The sequence below is a fragment of the Idiotropiscis lumnitzeri genome, chromosome 15, assembly GCF_059441095.1.
Source record: "Idiotropiscis lumnitzeri isolate Australia: NSW breed Sydney's pygmy pipehorse chromosome 15, RoL_Ilum_1.0, whole genome shotgun sequence".
Lineage (NCBI taxonomy): Eukaryota > Metazoa > Chordata > Actinopteri > Syngnathiformes > Syngnathidae > Idiotropiscis > Idiotropiscis lumnitzeri.
The window spans coordinates 3,780,623-3,795,408 of record NC_142405.1 but is presented as its reverse complement, the minus strand read 5'-3'; the positions used below and the strand labels follow the sequence as shown (position 1 = coordinate 3,795,408).

At 48.4% G+C, this 14,786-nt stretch overlaps 3 protein-coding genes across 6 annotated transcripts; 1 reads left to right on the top strand and 2 right to left on the bottom strand.

The window, feature by feature from the left end:
* The first annotated feature begins 329 nt into the window (after positions 1 to 329).
* LOC148322281 (ceramide synthase-like) lies at positions 330 to 3,522 on the top strand. 3 transcript variants are annotated; one of them, XM_088317891.1, is made up of 6 exons: positions 330 to 481; positions 723 to 809; positions 986 to 1,202; positions 1,278 to 1,373; positions 1,463 to 1,554; positions 2,368 to 3,522. In XM_088317891.1, exons 1-6 carry the CDS (start codon positions 363 to 365, stop codon positions 2,576 to 2,578), a joined length of 822 nt encoding a protein of 273 aa, XP_088174017.1. In that variant the 5' UTR covers positions 330 to 362; the 3' UTR covers positions 2,579 to 3,522. The 3 variants fall into 3 exon arrangements, with proteins under 3 accessions (XP_088174017.1, XP_088174016.1, XP_088174018.1); XM_088317890.1 differs by having other exon boundaries at positions 1,463 to 1,572; XM_088317892.1 differs by lacking the exon at positions 2,368 to 3,522 and having other exon boundaries at positions 1,463 to 1,576.
* amdhd2 (amidohydrolase domain containing 2) lies at positions 1,691 to 6,052 on the bottom strand. 2 transcript variants are annotated; one of them, XM_088317889.1, is made up of 11 exons: positions 5,936 to 6,052; positions 5,306 to 5,397; positions 5,016 to 5,152; positions 4,798 to 4,937; positions 4,656 to 4,710; positions 4,268 to 4,575; positions 3,983 to 4,127; positions 3,663 to 3,770; positions 3,390 to 3,458; positions 3,216 to 3,317; positions 1,691 to 2,794 (listed from the first exon to the last, which is right to left on the bottom strand). In XM_088317889.1, exons 2-11 carry the CDS (start codon positions 5,386 to 5,388, stop codon positions 2,694 to 2,696), a joined length of 1,248 nt encoding a protein of 415 aa, XP_088174015.1. In that variant the 5' UTR covers positions 5,389 to 5,397; positions 5,936 to 6,052; the 3' UTR covers positions 1,691 to 2,693. The 2 variants fall into 2 exon arrangements, with proteins under 2 accessions (XP_088174015.1, XP_088174014.1); XM_088317888.1 differs by having other exon boundaries at positions 4,656 to 4,937.
* Positions 6,053 to 11,028: 4,976 nt separating this feature from the next.
* Positions 11,029 to 13,823, bottom strand: foxj1a (forkhead box J1a). The gene is made up of 3 exons (XM_088317654.1): positions 13,725 to 13,823; positions 12,539 to 13,151; positions 11,029 to 11,793 (listed from the first exon to the last, which is right to left on the bottom strand). Exons 2-3 carry the CDS (start codon positions 13,109 to 13,111, stop codon positions 11,029 to 11,031), a joined length of 1,338 nt encoding a protein of 445 aa, XP_088173780.1. The 5' UTR covers positions 13,112 to 13,151; positions 13,725 to 13,823.
* Positions 13,824 to 14,786: the final 963 nt, after the last annotated feature.

Genomic DNA, 14,786 nt, shown 5'->3' with positions numbered 1-14,786 from the left:
CCTGCCTTAGGACTTGATAAAAAAAAGAAATCATGCATGATCTTTCTACGTGAAATACACCTTGAATGGATTTAATCATATGTGCCTTCAATCCAGTAAATGGCTCAATTTGAGCTGCTACACGACACGGAAGGGTCAAGTCAACACCGCCAAAACACTGACATCAAGTTCCAAGCCGATTGGACCACTTGAGTGCTTCATGCAAATTTATGCAAATGATACACTGATTTGTCTCACAGCAGCTCTCTGATTGGCCGAGCTGGACTCCCTTCCCCTGCCCCCACCCCAGTGGTCATGACAGGTGGCCACCTTAAGCCGGGCTCACCTGATCGTATGCAGACTCACACACACGACATGCAGACATGTTGGGCCTCATTTTTGCAGGCGTGCTTTTCTTTCCGGGTCTTTTCCTGCTTTGCAGTCGCTCGCTGAGGATCCTGATGGGATGGAGCCAGGCCGACGCCATCATCGTGTCAGCTCGGTCAGAATGCACACACACAAATGCACTTAGACGCAGGTGGCAAAAGGACATGCCCTCATAAGTACTGATAATCTGATGATGTCCTCAGTGTATCCCATAATATGTTTTGAGTCCCAAGTTAATGTTGGTGAAAAAGTGGATTCATAGTCAGACTACATCAGTAAAATGCGCATATCGTAAAATGTTCCTGAAGTCTGCGACAAAGTATTTGCGCTGACGTCACACTCACTCTTGTCTTTAGCGCCGTGTCGTCGGTCCAGGCCGTCATGGCAGCGGCGGCCGGATGCATCATCACCTCGGCATGTCGGCACAACCTCCTGGATGACAGGTGAGGACGTAACAGCACCGGGTTCATGGAACATAGGTGGTGAACAGCATGAGGTTCACAGAGGACAGATGAGGATGCATGCTAATGTGATTCAAAACGCCATAGCCAGGCTAACATGAATTAGCACAGACGTAATTCCAAACTCAACTACATGTGTGCACGTTCCGTTTTCACAGGCACTGGCTCACGGATGCCTACATCATGTTTGCATCGCCCTACTTTGTCTACGACCTCTACGCCATGTTCCTGTGCGACCGGCACAGGCACGAGGTTAAAGGTCACAAAGCTGACAGCAGCGGGTGGTGGGCGGCCATCTTGGCCTTTGTGCGGCGAGAGAGTTTGATGGTGTTGCATCACATCTTCATGGTGGTCTTTTGCTTACCTGCCTCTCTGGTAACCGTGGCAGGACTCAAGCCCCGCCCCCTTTGTGTTGCTGTCTTCAACTGTGTGTGTGTGTATGTGTGTCAGGTGTGGAGGCGAGGCAAAGGTGACTACTTCCAGGGTGTTTTGTTTCTTGCTGAGTTGAGTACGCCATTTGTGTGTCTTGCCAAAGTTCTCATACAGGTAAGTGTGTGTGTGTGTGTGTGTGCACAGTACGTGTCTGCCCGTGTCAGTGATGATCGACAGGCATCGTCTTGTTGTGGCGTTTGCAGTTGAAGCGCGCCGACACGCTGGCCTACAAAGTGAATGGCGCGCTGATGCTCTTGGTCTTCTTGGGATGCCGCGTGGCACTCTTCCCGTATTTGTACGTGGCCTACAGCAGGTGATGTCATCAACACACGTCTCACCAGAAGTGTTGCGGTTCACAATACTCAGATATTCTTTATCCTCTGCGAAGAATGACTTACCACAGACCAACACAGAAAGACTTGAGACAGAAATTCTTTACATTCATTTAATATCACTACTGTGTTTATATAATGTATTTAAAAAATAAACATTTTACATTCATTTCAATGGCAAAAGATGATTTGAGATACGAGCTTGGTCACACAATTTCATCTCCTCTCTCAAGGCACCACAAAAGGGATTGAGGTGGATCTTGGAACAGGACTTTTTCCGTCTTATTCAAAGTGAAATTGAAGAGCAGTCTGAGCTGGCGCCCACAAATGGCGGAACGGGCATTTACTCGCATAAGTTCAGAGCAGAAGCGCAACGGCTGTTTTGTTGCCTGCATTGTTGTCGTTCACTCACTTTTTTTTGTTTTCTTTTCGGTTTCTTTCTTTTGAGATTTCTCTATTTAGAAGCCTAAAATTTTACTTGTCATGCATTTAAAAATGTAGTAATTTTGCAAACTGACAACATTTGAATGCCAAGTAAGGCCTTGAATGTCGACGGTTAGCGTTTGAAGACTTTTCAAGGATCAGCAGCTATCAACATTCCTATTTGGTGAATTAGGGAGTAGCGCTATGGCGCTCAACTTTTCTTTTTATGAAGGTTTTACTTTTTTTTTTCCCCAGTCAAGATGAGTCTCTTCCCTGGCTTTTTCAATTAACTTGTTTAGTTTTGCGTTGCTGGCTTCGGAGGGATTTTGAACTCGTCCTCTTTTGCCTCGCAGGTACGCATCCATCCCCGTTCACCAGGCAGTCCTGGGGGCCCCGTGGCCGTGCACCCTGGGGGCGGGGCTTCTGTGGCCCCTGCAGATCTACTGGTTCTGGCTCATGTGCCGGCGGGCGCGGCGCGTCGCGTCCTCGCAGGAAGTAAAACGCCATCATTGGGGAAATGAGGACGAGTTATACTTCGAAAAGGTACGACAGGAAATGATGTGACCGAGGTGTGTGGTTGAAGGATTTGATTGACAGGTGTCAGTAAAAAAAAAAAAAAAGCACAAAGGAGTTTGGAAGTAATTCAAAAATGAAATGTAAAAGTTGTTCGAGTTGCTTTTCAAGTCAGTTGTTCTTCTTCTTGGGTGGTTTTCTTCCACACTTCCTGTCCAGAAATAAACGTGGCCTTCACGTTGAGTTCGTCATCCAGCAATACAAAGTCTGAAAAGAAAAAAAATGATGAAAAAAAAAAACCGCATAAAATAATTGAGCTATTAACAACAAAAAAACTTTGATAAAACATCAAGTCCTCAATCTGTTATCAAATTCAATTTAAAAGAAAAAGTCTACACACCCCTGGTGACAAATCCAGTGTATGATATACTTGTGACCAACTTATTGATTAATTGATATTTCTATAAATGGATGTGTAGTTGTTTTGGGGGCTAGAACTGTGGAGATTCGAAATATATTAGCATGTATGTTTGTATTTGGAATTTGTTTGAGTTTGGATTTAGATTTATTTGAACAAACTCATTGAGGAGCCGCATGTAGTTTTGCTTTGGGATGTTTGCTTTGTTTATGACTGCATGTTGAAAATAAAATGCTGACGGCCTAAAAACGGACGCAAAAGTAAAGTGACCTGCATCCGTGCCGAAGTCTAGCGTTCCTTTGCTCTGGCTGATTCCCAAAAGTTGGGCGGGATGCAGCGACGCTGCTTCCAGGGCTTCTTCCACGCGGCAGCCTAAGCAACACACGCGGTCAGCTTCCCTCCTTCTCCATTCGTGCGTGCGTGCGTGTGTGTGCGCGCACTGACCTGTAGCGCGTCGGAAGTGTCTGACGCACATGTCCATGGTTGTGATGCTGCCGCTCAACGTCTGCGTGCCTGCGAGGCAAAACTGTTTTTATTAAAAATGACAATGTGAAGAAAATGCAATCTCTAAATGTAAAAAAAAATAAATAAATGAAAATACGAAGTGCGATAAAATAAAACAACAGTTTTGCATTTAATCTGGTCATTAAGCGAACATTGATTAAAAAAAATTAAATCGTATAGGTGTGTAACTTTCTCTAACTTTTGGGGGCTCACCAGCCACGTAGACGTGCAGGCCGCAAATCTGGACCTCCTGCTGGCCCAACATGTGGCGGCCCGGTGGGAGGCCCATGGCCGCAATGGCGTCCGTCACCAGCACCAAACCTGCACGCAAGATTTCATCTCATTATTGTTCATGTAAGTCTTCATTTAGTGCCTTTCAGGAATGTCGAGAGGTATAATTCATATTACAATTAATTGCATTCATTTGAAAAAAAAAATTTTGATTTACAATCAACCTCAGGGTTTTGCGCGAAAATACAGAAAGTCAGTGTTTTCAAATGTTTGAGCTGGTGTTTAAGATTGCGTTTGCCGACCTTTGGGATGTGCGCGGTGGGCGATGCGCAGGGCGGCGGGGTTGGTGTGGATTCCGTCGGCGATCATCCCGTAGAAAACATTGCGTCCCGCCGGGATGTGCTCGCTGGTCAGCAGGCCCACGATGCCCGGGTCCCGATGGTGGAACTGGATGGCACCGCAAAAAGTCACCTCAGCTACGTGCTCATCAACGCAACTTTTTGCGTATATAAAAATCAAAATCGCTCGAGAAAAAACACTCTCGATGCACATTTGCAAAATGCCAGTATGGTGCTTTGGGGACGTACGGGCAGCATGGCGTTGAAGAGGTGCGTGATGAAGGAGGCGCCGTGGCGGACGGCCTCCTCGGCTTGAGACAGGTTGGCCACCGAATGGCCCAGCGACACGGTCACGCCTCGCTGGCAAAGCTCGCGCACCGCCCCTTGGCTGCCCTCCAGCTCGGGAGCCAGCGTCAAGAGAGCCACGTTATCCAGCACGCCGTAGACCTCCGTCAGGTCTGCCATAGCCGCTTCACCGCTCGAGAAGGTGCGCAAGAAGCGCTCGGGGTGGGCCCCCTTCTTCTCTGCGCTGATGAAGGGACCCTCCAGATGGACACCTCCACAAAAAAAAAAAAACAAAGACCTATGAACCTGGCTGACACTTTTTGGCGCCACCAAAACAAAGGGCGGAGCTCACCGAGGACGCCTGCGCCGTGAGAGCCACCGTTCTGGACTTTGATCTGAGGCAGGACCTGAAAGACACACGAAGGACCCCCACGGTCATTATGACGGCCGATTGACTGGCGCCCGCCCATGGTGATTGTTGCGGTCGTCGTGACCTTGTGGTAGACATGCGGCGGCGACGTGACCAGTGTGGGACAGAAGGATGTAACGCCGTGTTCCAGAATCTTTCGAGCCACCAAAGCAATACCAGTGCTGACGTCGTCCGAGGCCTGAGAGAAGTCCACGCCATAACCTCCTGCAGAGTGAGCGCACACCACCGCCGTGAGTCAGACGGACACGAACCAGGACCGGCAGCATGACTCGCGGACGCCACCGTTGATCTGCGCATCGATGAAGCCCGGGGCCACGATGGCGCCGCCGCAGTCCACCTGCTCGTCAGCGTACGCCTGCTCATCAAAGAAGAGCTTCTCCGGATCCAGGATCTTCCCTTCACGCACCCACAGGTCCTCACTGCGCACACATTTGAAGTAGAAGATGTTGCTTGTATCTCAAAACACGCATACTTAAAATCCTTTTTCCCAAAGTCGAGATCAGATAGCGCAGATGTTGCAGCGTGCAAATATTTGTGTTGACTTGTGTGAGATGCATGCCTGCGTGGGTCACCTCTGCAGCAGGTGGTCCCGCAGGATCCTGCAGTTGAGCAGCTGCGTGATGGGCGCCTCCGACACCGATTTGTTGGACGGCATCGCGGAAGTCTGAAAACATTTTTACATCAATCAGAATCAGGCCCTTTGTCGACTTAGACTTTTCGCGACAAATTTTCATATAACTATTTTTGCTACTAAATGACGCATCTGGTCCACCTTTGAGTAAATTACGAGTGTTATTATGATGACCAACGTATGAGAGTGATTGTTTGAGTCTCTCCGTGAGAGGACACATAAGCGACTATCTTATCACAGAGACTTTGACCTCTTCTTTTTCTTATTCATGCATTTCACAAACAAGTCCAACGAAACGAACAGAAAACCAGCGAGCCAAAAGTGTTTCTTCAACGTGGCCATTTGAGTGCGTTTTGTCGTTGAAAGACGTTTAAAGGAAACGAAGACTCGATTTGTTGAAGGCTTAACTAAATTATATTAATTTGGCGATTAAAAAAGTTTTTAATGGGCAAAAGTCAACTTTGGTGCGATAAATATATGCAAAAAGGCTCTACCGCTTTCCTAAAAGTTTTTTTTTTTTTGGAGGGGGGGGGGGGTCGTGCGTCAACGGGCTTCCGCTTTGAAGTCTTACCCGATCGACTTCCGCACTTGTGTGCCTCCACCCAGCCAAAAGACGATTAAATGAAATAAAAAGCACTTTTCCTTGTGCTTGTTTTTTTGCTCCTCGACAAGTCACGTGAATCGGAAACGGAAATTGTCACGTGATCAAACAGGTCAGCTGACAAAAACATTAACAATTATTTGTATTTTGCTGGATTAGAAATGCATATTGAGCGTGATTAAAATGTTCTTGTCGCGATTAAACAATTGAGGAACAAAGAAAGTATATGTTTATTTTTTAAATATGTTTATGTTTCACCGCGGGGACCAAATGCCTTCAATTGTATTTCTACATTGTAGCACAAGAGGGCGCCAGAACGTAACACGTTTGATCACGTTCCAACTTTTCAAGACGAGAACATTCGATGAGCTTTTAAAAATGTCATCAATATTTACACGTTTGATATTTACGTAAGATGCAGTAGTTCTACGAGTGTGTTGAATTGGGTTAATAGTGAGGACAAAGAACATACTATTGCATGTACCCAACATGGATATGAAGAATATTGAACAAATGCTCAAATAGCTTCAGTGTTGAAGCTAAATGTTTTTGTTGTAGGCCAAAAGTAGCACTAGTAGTGGAAAAAACATTAGTAATATAGACGCAGTTACTCTGCACTTTGCAAAGTACTAGTGGATTGAAAGTTTCACTTGTAAAAAAAAAAAAAAAAAACAATTTTCCTTCGAGTGTGCTTAATTGTCTTTCACGCAAGGAAAACTAATACATAGACATTAAGCTGGATATCAAATAAATCCTCAAACAACTTCAATGTTGATGCTTAGGTGCTACTGGGAGTTCAAATGCGGCACTAGTAAGGAAAAAACTATTACTAGAAAGACATCTGTTCTCATCTGTTTTTTGAGTTCGACTAATGCACTGAATTGTCTTACTAGTGACTTCAAAGAGCAAACTAACACATGGTCCTCAATGATATTGACTAAATGCTGAAATTCGCATCTTTCTAGTATCTAAAAGTACTTTGTTAGCATCAGGGTGTGTAGCATGGATGTAGCAGGACAGATGAGGATGTGCCCCCACCTCCTATCAGACACCCCGACCCCCCTCAACCCCCAAAAGACACACAGACACCCCCCATCAGGCGTTCCTGCAAGTCAACAATAAAGTTGGTTTCCAGTAAGACGGATACCTTCGCTAGTGCTACTCATCGCCATGGAGACCCCAAGAAGCCGCAGACCGCTGGTGGCCACCCATGCGGGGGACGGGGGGAAGGGGGGGCTCCTCTGTGAGTGTAAATGCGACACCTAAAACAAGCGCAATATTTCAGCTCTTTTCATTGACTCTTTTGTGGGAGCTGACGTCAGACGCGTCCTCTTTTGTGTCGGCCATTCACGGCCGCTTAACCTCGGCCCGGCTCTCCGGCGGCTCCTCGGGGTCCCGGTGACCCGATCCGCTAATCTGCTGCCGGGAGGGACGCACTGAATGAGCGCTGCTCTTTTGTAGTTTGCTTGTTGACTTGCAAAATGCACGGCGAGGCCTCGGCGAGGTCACGAAACGTCGCTTGGACGACGTATGAGTCAGATGCACTGACTTGGACGTAATCCGACAACTTTCCGATTTTCGTTTGCACGCGTAAATGGTTTTGAATGAATAGTATCTATAGCGTGTGTGTATAGAATATAAAAACTATGATCTGTTTGGTTGATTTTGGTTCAGTATTTAGTTTCAAGTTCTCCTCGTGTTCCTTTGTGCGTCTTGTTAGTTTATTGTGTCCACCTGTGCTTGTCATCCCGGTCCCTTGTGTTACCCAATCAATTATTGTATACTAGTGACGCGTGTTTGGGAAAAACAACAACATGGCAGATTTCTGATTTTGACCTCTGTGACCTTGTCTGCTGGTAGCCTGAGTGAGTCAGAGGTCAAAGGTTGTGCCTCACTGGCGCATGAAGGATATTGAGCTTAAACCCACGAGCACACACACACAAACAGAAAAACAAATATGTATGTAACAGATCATTTATTTTATTTTATTTTGATTTGAGTTCATTTGTTGTTCCTTTTGAACTTTGCCCCCCCCCCCTCCGCCCTTGTCCAGGAATTCTTCCAGAAAATTCTGGAAGCTTTGGAAGCTTCTGGTTATGGGTGGGCGGGACTTCACTAGAAACTTTCATCCGTCCGACACCTCCCGGTCATGTCCTGCTTCTCGCATTCCTCACTGTTAATAAGTGTGCGTGTGTGTGTGTGTGTGTCTGTTTATGTACTGAATGTGTGTTTGTGAGTACGGCTATTTACAGTACATCGGTGTGTGCGTGTATTTGTGTCTGCAATATGATATCGATGATGGTTGTCATGATGTCATATTATTTCCGCCATCTTGTGGCAGCCATTTTCTACTCGCCATTTTATTGGTGTGTTATGTGTGCGCGTGTGGGGGGGTGTGCGTGTGTGTGTGTGTGTGTGTGTCATCTGGTTTGGGCCTTGTTGTGTTGTCAATTTTGTGTGGGCTATTGTGTGCTTGTAAACTCATTGATGTCCAAACATACACACACACACCTAGAGTGCAGTGTCCCGTGCGTGTGTGTGTGTGTGTGTGTGCGCGTGTGCGCGTGTGTTGTTATCAGGTGGTGTCAGGGCACCTTGGCTGGCAGCTGTCTGATTTGTGATGTCACATGGCGTCCATTTTTTATCACGCGAGAAGCATTGGAGCGAGCGGATGGCGAGCAGGAAACAGACGAGGACGTTTCCTCGAGTCGGCCTGCCGACATTTTAATACGTGATGAAATAACTTCAGCGTTCTGAAGTAATGATTGACCTGTCGAGGGCCGGGGCTTTGCTTATTACGCCTGTTAGCATGTTAGCGTGTTAGCAACACAACTAGATTCTCTGACACTCCGCTGCTTAACACACACACATCTACACACAAACACTGCGAACAGTGAGTGACCCAAAGTTTGCGGTGACCTCAACGCCCGTCGCATTTTTCCTGGCAACACATGACATCATCACCTCCACAACAAACTGCGTGTGCACATGCGTGCCCGCGTTTGTGTGCGCGCGACTGTGGTGCGTGTGCTTGCAGTCTTCAGTTTGCAAACTTTCACAGCAGCCGTGTTATAAATCTGAAGCCCCGCCCCCAGTGACAGCCCTACCAGCTGTTGCTGCGGCAACAGGCCTTCCTGGGACAACATGTCTTGTGGTTGCCGTCTGCGTGTGTGCTGGTAATCTGATTACTCATCAAGCGCCTCATCTATTATGACTGCGCGGCATGCTCGTCACCTCATTGGTCGCCCACCGCCATCACGTGACCCGCGTCGACGTGGTCGCAACAATCAACATTAGCTCGTGAAATTGGCGGCCATTTTGTCACTGCGTGGGTTAGTGTTTCGGCGATGAGCTCGTCTTACGCGACTCAGGTTACCGCGGACGCGGCGGGGCAGGGGCTGTGTTAGCAAGTAGACGATGCCGTGAGACGGATATTTCAGAGTGTTGATGGAATGTGGGGAGAGTCAAGGTTACCCCCTATGGAGTCGACCAAGATCGTATCTAAAATGTACTCAGAAAATAAATTGCTTGCGTTTATGGCAGGGGTGGGCAAAATTTTTGATTGGCGGGCCACAATGTGTTCGAAAATCTGACAGAGGGACCAGACCAGGAGCAGATGGATGGAGTGTTTCGGTAACCTCACCTCATCGGCATTACAACAATATATCCGTCTTTGAAAAAACACAATATTTATAAAATAAAAAATTAACAAGGTTTATTCATTTAATTTTTTTTCAAGTTCGGCGGGCCGGATTAGAATGTTTCACGGGCCGCATCTGGCCCCCGGGCCGTAGTTTGCCCACACCTGCTCTAGATTCTACCAATGCCGATTTAAGCAGTGTCCAGTGAAATCTCCATCTCGTGATTATGGAGCTGCAAATGATGGCCAATGTCGCGTGTTGGATGTCCATCACATGTCACATGACACCACAACCTTGATGAGAGAGCACATGACCCGGCTGGGGGGTCCGTCCCGTCCGTCCGTGGGGTCTCAGCTGCTATTATATGGACGCTTGTAACACACAAAAGACATGCAAGACAAAGACCCCCCCCAAGGCCCACCATCAGCACCACAAGCACTACAAACTGCAGTGTGTTTGTGTGTGCATGTGTGTCTGCGTGTGTGCGCGTGCGTGCGTGTGTGTGTGCATGTGGCCGAGGTAACAAACTGCAGTAAAAGACATTTTTTTTTTATTGTTTGGAAAAAAATAGCATAAAAAAGAGACGAGACAATCAATCTTGACGTGTGATGTCATAGTTATGTCACACAAACGTACGTCATGTGACTTCTGTCCTTTTTGCTCATGTTTCTCGCTCGTGTGTTCACAGGTCACGTGACGTTTTTTTTACGACCGAACGTCATCACTTTGATCCTCCACAAAGTTGACAAAGGCGTCTTTTGGCAAACACTAACCAATGATAAAGTGATATTTGTCCATCGCGACAGGAAGTCGGGCCTGGGGAGGCGGAGCCAAAGCAGGAAGTCATATGGTTCCGATGTGATTTTTGTTGCCTTTGAAGTTGATCTTGGTCACACTCGAGAACAAATGTCGAGCAGTGAAGGCGTCTGAGAAAGTTCGAATCTGTGCGCTGGAACTTTTTCTCCTGTTAGCATGTTAGCTTCATTGAAGATCACGAACTTATCTACAGGTGGGAATGTGCGTTGGTCCAGATGTACCCTGCAATTGGCTGGCAAGCAGTCCGGCGTGTACCCTACCTTTAGTCCAAAATCAGATGGGATAACAAACACCCTGAAATGGATGGATGAACGGATGGATGTAGAGACAGGTTGTTGGAGGTGTAGATTGAGGGATTCTTGGTTCGATTTTTGGATCTACTCTATGCATCCATTGTTGGTTGGACAATTGGATGGTTGTTGGATTGTTGGATGGATGAAACGATTCATGGCTGGATGGATGGATGCATTGAATGTTGGATTTAGGTTGCAGGTCACTTACCCAACATAAGCAGTGTGGAAAATGGATGTTGAAATGTCATCTGTCAATCATGTGATGTAAACAGGAAGTCCCGAGAGTATCAAAAGTTTGGGGCCCACGGTGACCTCAAAGCAGGGACTCCGCGGCGGGTTCGGCAAGGTCAAACAGTTGCTCCAGGTTGACGCCGGCGCCGCACAGGAAGTCGCTGCGCTCCATTTCAGGCTCCGCCTCTTCCTCCGGCCAGGTGCTCTCCAGGAAGGCCGAGCCCAGGAAGGACTTTTGGGACTCGACCAGCGTGTCCACCTCCGCTACGGGGGCGCCGGCCCGCACGCTCAGCTCGTCCTCCTGGATGATGGGGCCCAGGGCATCGCCGGCATCCAAGCTGAGCTCGCCGCTGAGCGCAGAGTCCAGCAGGGCGTCCCAGTCGAAGTCGCCCTTGAGGGGGCCGCTCTCCTTCTGCTCGTCCGCTGGGAGCAGCGGGGAGCCGGGGCGGCGGGGGGTCTTGCCTCCGCCGTTCCTGCGGCCTGACTTCCTCTTGGCACCACCTCGGGGTGCGGGCCAGGATCCCAGCATAGTGCCCTGAGCCAGTTGGGCATCCCAGTCCTGCTCCGTGGCCTCCTCAAACTCCCGTAGGAGTCGCTGGGACCGTGCGTCAGCGCGCAGGGTGCCGGCAGGGCTCCCAGCGGGGGGCGCCGCGACGAGCCCCAGCCGGCTCTGTAGCGCCGGGTTGATCCTGACAGGCGGCATGCGGCGCTTCTTGTAAGCGCCACTCAGGAGGCGCTCGGCATACTGCGGGTCAATCTTCCAGAAGCCGCCCTTTCCCGGTTCGTCCTTCTGACGAGGAACTTTGATGAAGCACTTGTTGAGCGATAGGTTGTGGCGGATCGAGTTCTGCAACGACACACGCGCGACGCTTAGCTTAGCTTTGCCAAGATGCCACCAGGTGGCGCCATAACAAGATGATGCTTGATGCGGCTTTGGCGTGAGCACAAAAACAGTGAATAGGATTTAAACAATACAAAAACCCTGGTGTGGTACTTGGGGAGTTTTGGACTCATTGTTTCAAAATCCCAAAATAGTGATGAGAACGTCTTCCATGAATTAATGGAAAATCCTCACATTTCTTGCGCTAGCCAAAACGTGCTAAGTGACCTCCTTATGAGCGAGTGCAATAAAACAGGAAGTATGAACGACGCGCCATTAGTATTCATGTTGCTAACAACTCCCCCCCTTGGATCCCCCTCGTCCCACCCAAGCCTAAATGGAGCTGCTGACCTTTGTTAAATATTATCTGCCCCATGGTGACGCTACAAAAACAAGCTAACGGTTTTATCAATCATTTATGTGGCAAATTAAACTTTTGGTTGAAAAGAGGCAAATCCCACAAAATCACTCTCACATTTACTTGGACTCACTCAAGATGAGGAATGAGATATGTGTGTGTGTGTTTAGGTGTGTGTGCGTGTGTCTGCACGTATATAAAGTGTGTGTGTGTGTGTGTGTGTTTATCTGGTTGAGAATGTGTGTGCGTGTCCTTTAGTGATGCTTGTTTTTTTTTTCTGCCATCCTTCCACCATTTTGTGTGCGTGTGCTATTGTGTGTGTGCGCGCCATCTCGCGCGGGCCCTTTTGAGTACCTGCCAGGTGGGCTCGGCGTGCCTGAAGTAGCAGAAGTTGTCAGTAATCCACTTGTAAATGCCAGCGAGCGTCATCTTGCTGTGCTTGCTGTGCTTCATGGCCATGCAGATGAGGTGCGCGTACGAGTAGGGCGGCTTGACGCCCGCGTCCGTCTTGTAGTCCACCTCGTCCGGGCAGTGGCCGCGAGCCACAATGGCTGGCAGCGGCAACAGCCGGCTGTAAGCGGCCGCCGTGGGTTTGCCCGGCGTGAGCGGCGGGCCCGCAGAGGCCGGGTCGGCCGCCAGCGGTGAGGCGGGCGCTTCCCAGCCCAGCGGATGGCAGCGGTGGGGCGGTGGTGGACCGCCGGCGGGTACGCCGCCCCCCGCAATGGAGAAGTCCTGAAGCCACTGCAGGCTGGTCAGGCTGTCGTCCAAAGTGGTGGTGCCACCCCAGGATGCGCCCGCCGCCTCCCCGCTGGCCGCCTCTACGCCCGCTGCCTCTGCCTGGGCCGCCGCTGCCACCAGAACTTCCTCCAGACCCTCGCACTCTTCTGGACCCCCCTGGTAGCACACCTCCATGCTCATCAGCGCCATGACAATCACCTCGTCTTTGCCTTCGCCGTCCTTAACTTGACTGCAAATGCACGAAATGCTCAAGTGAGTGAGTGAGTGAGCAAGCCAACACAAAAGTGACTGTGAATGAGTGAGTGAGTTCATAAACATCTTTTTATAATTCTTGATAAATTCATTTAAAACAGTGACTTAAGACGGTGAAGGAATGAGTTAAGTCGCCAAACACATTTAAAAGAAAATATGAGAGGCCGACTGCATGACGTCACGGGCCAGTTGAGCGCACTGCAGTGAGAGAGTGACGAAGTGAGGGCGTGAGAATGAACGCAGTGAAGTGAGAGAGGAAGGAAGTGTGAGAGTGTAAATGAGAGCGTGAGGAGTCATTTAAACACAGTCAGTTTCTCTTCACACCTGCGCGCGCACACGCCTCGCTCGCAAAGTTTCAAGCGCAACGTTCACATCCAAATCGCAGAATTGGAATTTTTGAAGACATTTTTAACTTATGTTCACAGATCAAACTGATTCAAGGAGTCCGGTATCATGACAAACATTTGCACTTGCTCACGTCGAGTCACCGCAACAATGAAACAGCATCAAATGTTGAAACGAAATGAAAAGAGTGAAAATGTGAGCTTACCTGCAGTCAAGCGTCTCTCCTCCGTGTCAATTGCGCGCGCGCCTCCTCCCTGCGTGTGCCTGCGTGTACGTGCGTGTACGTGCGTGAACGTGCGTGCGCGCGCGAGGGCCACCAAAGAGCCACGCAAAGAAACGAAGACGACGCGCAGCCAGCCGCGCCACTTTAATACCTGAACACGTAACCCGAGCAACGGCGGCCCCGCCCCCTTGTAAACAACCTGCCGCGCGCCGATTGGCCCCCCCGTTGCCTTGGAGACACACTAACGCGACCAACTAACGGCACGCTTCCACCCTACTAGACCGCAAAATTCTCCATTCGTCCATCTATCCTTCTTTCTATCCATCCATCCGTCCATCTCGCTGTGGCCCTTTTACGACTTTCGAGTTTCTTTGAGGGGGGGCCAAGTCCGTCAGTCAGTTAGCAGTTGAAGCTTTTTGTTTGTCTCTCCAACGTGCATTCCTTCACACGTCGTACTCTTCAACCCCCACCCAAAGAAGTCTACTTGAATGCTGAAAGGGACTAACATATTGCAAAAAGTAGATTAAAGTCTATTTTTTTGGTAAATGTTTATTCTGTATTTTGGCGGTTGAAATCATCAAAGTAATTTGATGATAGTTTAACACGACGTATTTTCTTGCATCTGACGTCACTATTCTGCGCTGTCGTAACTGACATATAAATAAAAAACACTAAAGTACATTTTTTTTAACGTTGCACGCCAATATGTAGACGTAATGATCATTATTGAACAAAAGAGGGCGGTACAGCACACTTTTTGATTTCTCGTTGGAGAATTTACTCTTAAAACATATACATTTGTTTATTTGTACGTTCGAACGTAGGCTTAATGCTAAAAACTTAAAATTTTTCCCATAATGCCACGGGATATGGACTTGCGCATGCGCCATAAAAATATATATATTTTTTACATAAATATACATCCAATACGTTCGAAAATTATGCAAGTAAACATTGTTGGTGGGGGGATTGGCTTGACTGACAGCCCGCAAAAGCAAGAACAACTTTTGGATATGACTCCCAAGAAAAGGCAACCGGACGGCA

Coding starts and splice junctions, on each gene's coding strand:
- LOC148322281 (XM_088317890.1), top strand. CDS start 363: ATGTTGGGCCTCATTTTTGCAGGCGTGCTTTTCTTTCCGGGTCTTTTC. Junction 810..985: donor CACAACCTCCTGGATGACAG/GTGAGGACGTAA, acceptor CCGTTTTCACAG/GCACTGGCTCACGGATGCCT. Junction 1,203..1,277: donor TTTGCTTACCTGCCTCTCTG/GTAACCGTGGCA, acceptor TATGTGTGTCAG/GTGTGGAGGCGAGGCAAAGG.
- amdhd2 (XM_088317888.1), bottom strand. CDS start 5,388: ATGCCGTCCAACAAATCGGTGTCGGAGGCGCCCATCACGCAGCTGCTC. Junction 4,576..4,655: donor TCACGGCGCAGGCGTCCTCG/GTGAGCTCCGCC, acceptor TTTTTTGTGGAG/GTGTCCATCTGGAGGGTCCC. Junction 3,318..3,389: donor ACACTTCCGACGCGCTACAG/GTCAGTGCGCGC, acceptor TGTGTTGCTTAG/GCTGCCGCGTGGAAGAAGCC.
- foxj1a (XM_088317654.1), bottom strand. CDS start 13,111: ATGGCGCTGATGAGCATGGAGGTGTGCTACCAGGGGGGTCCAGAAGAG. Junction 11,794..12,538: donor ACGCCGAGCCCACCTGGCAG/GTACTCAAAAGG, acceptor GTGTCGTTGCAG/AACTCGATCCGCCACAACCT.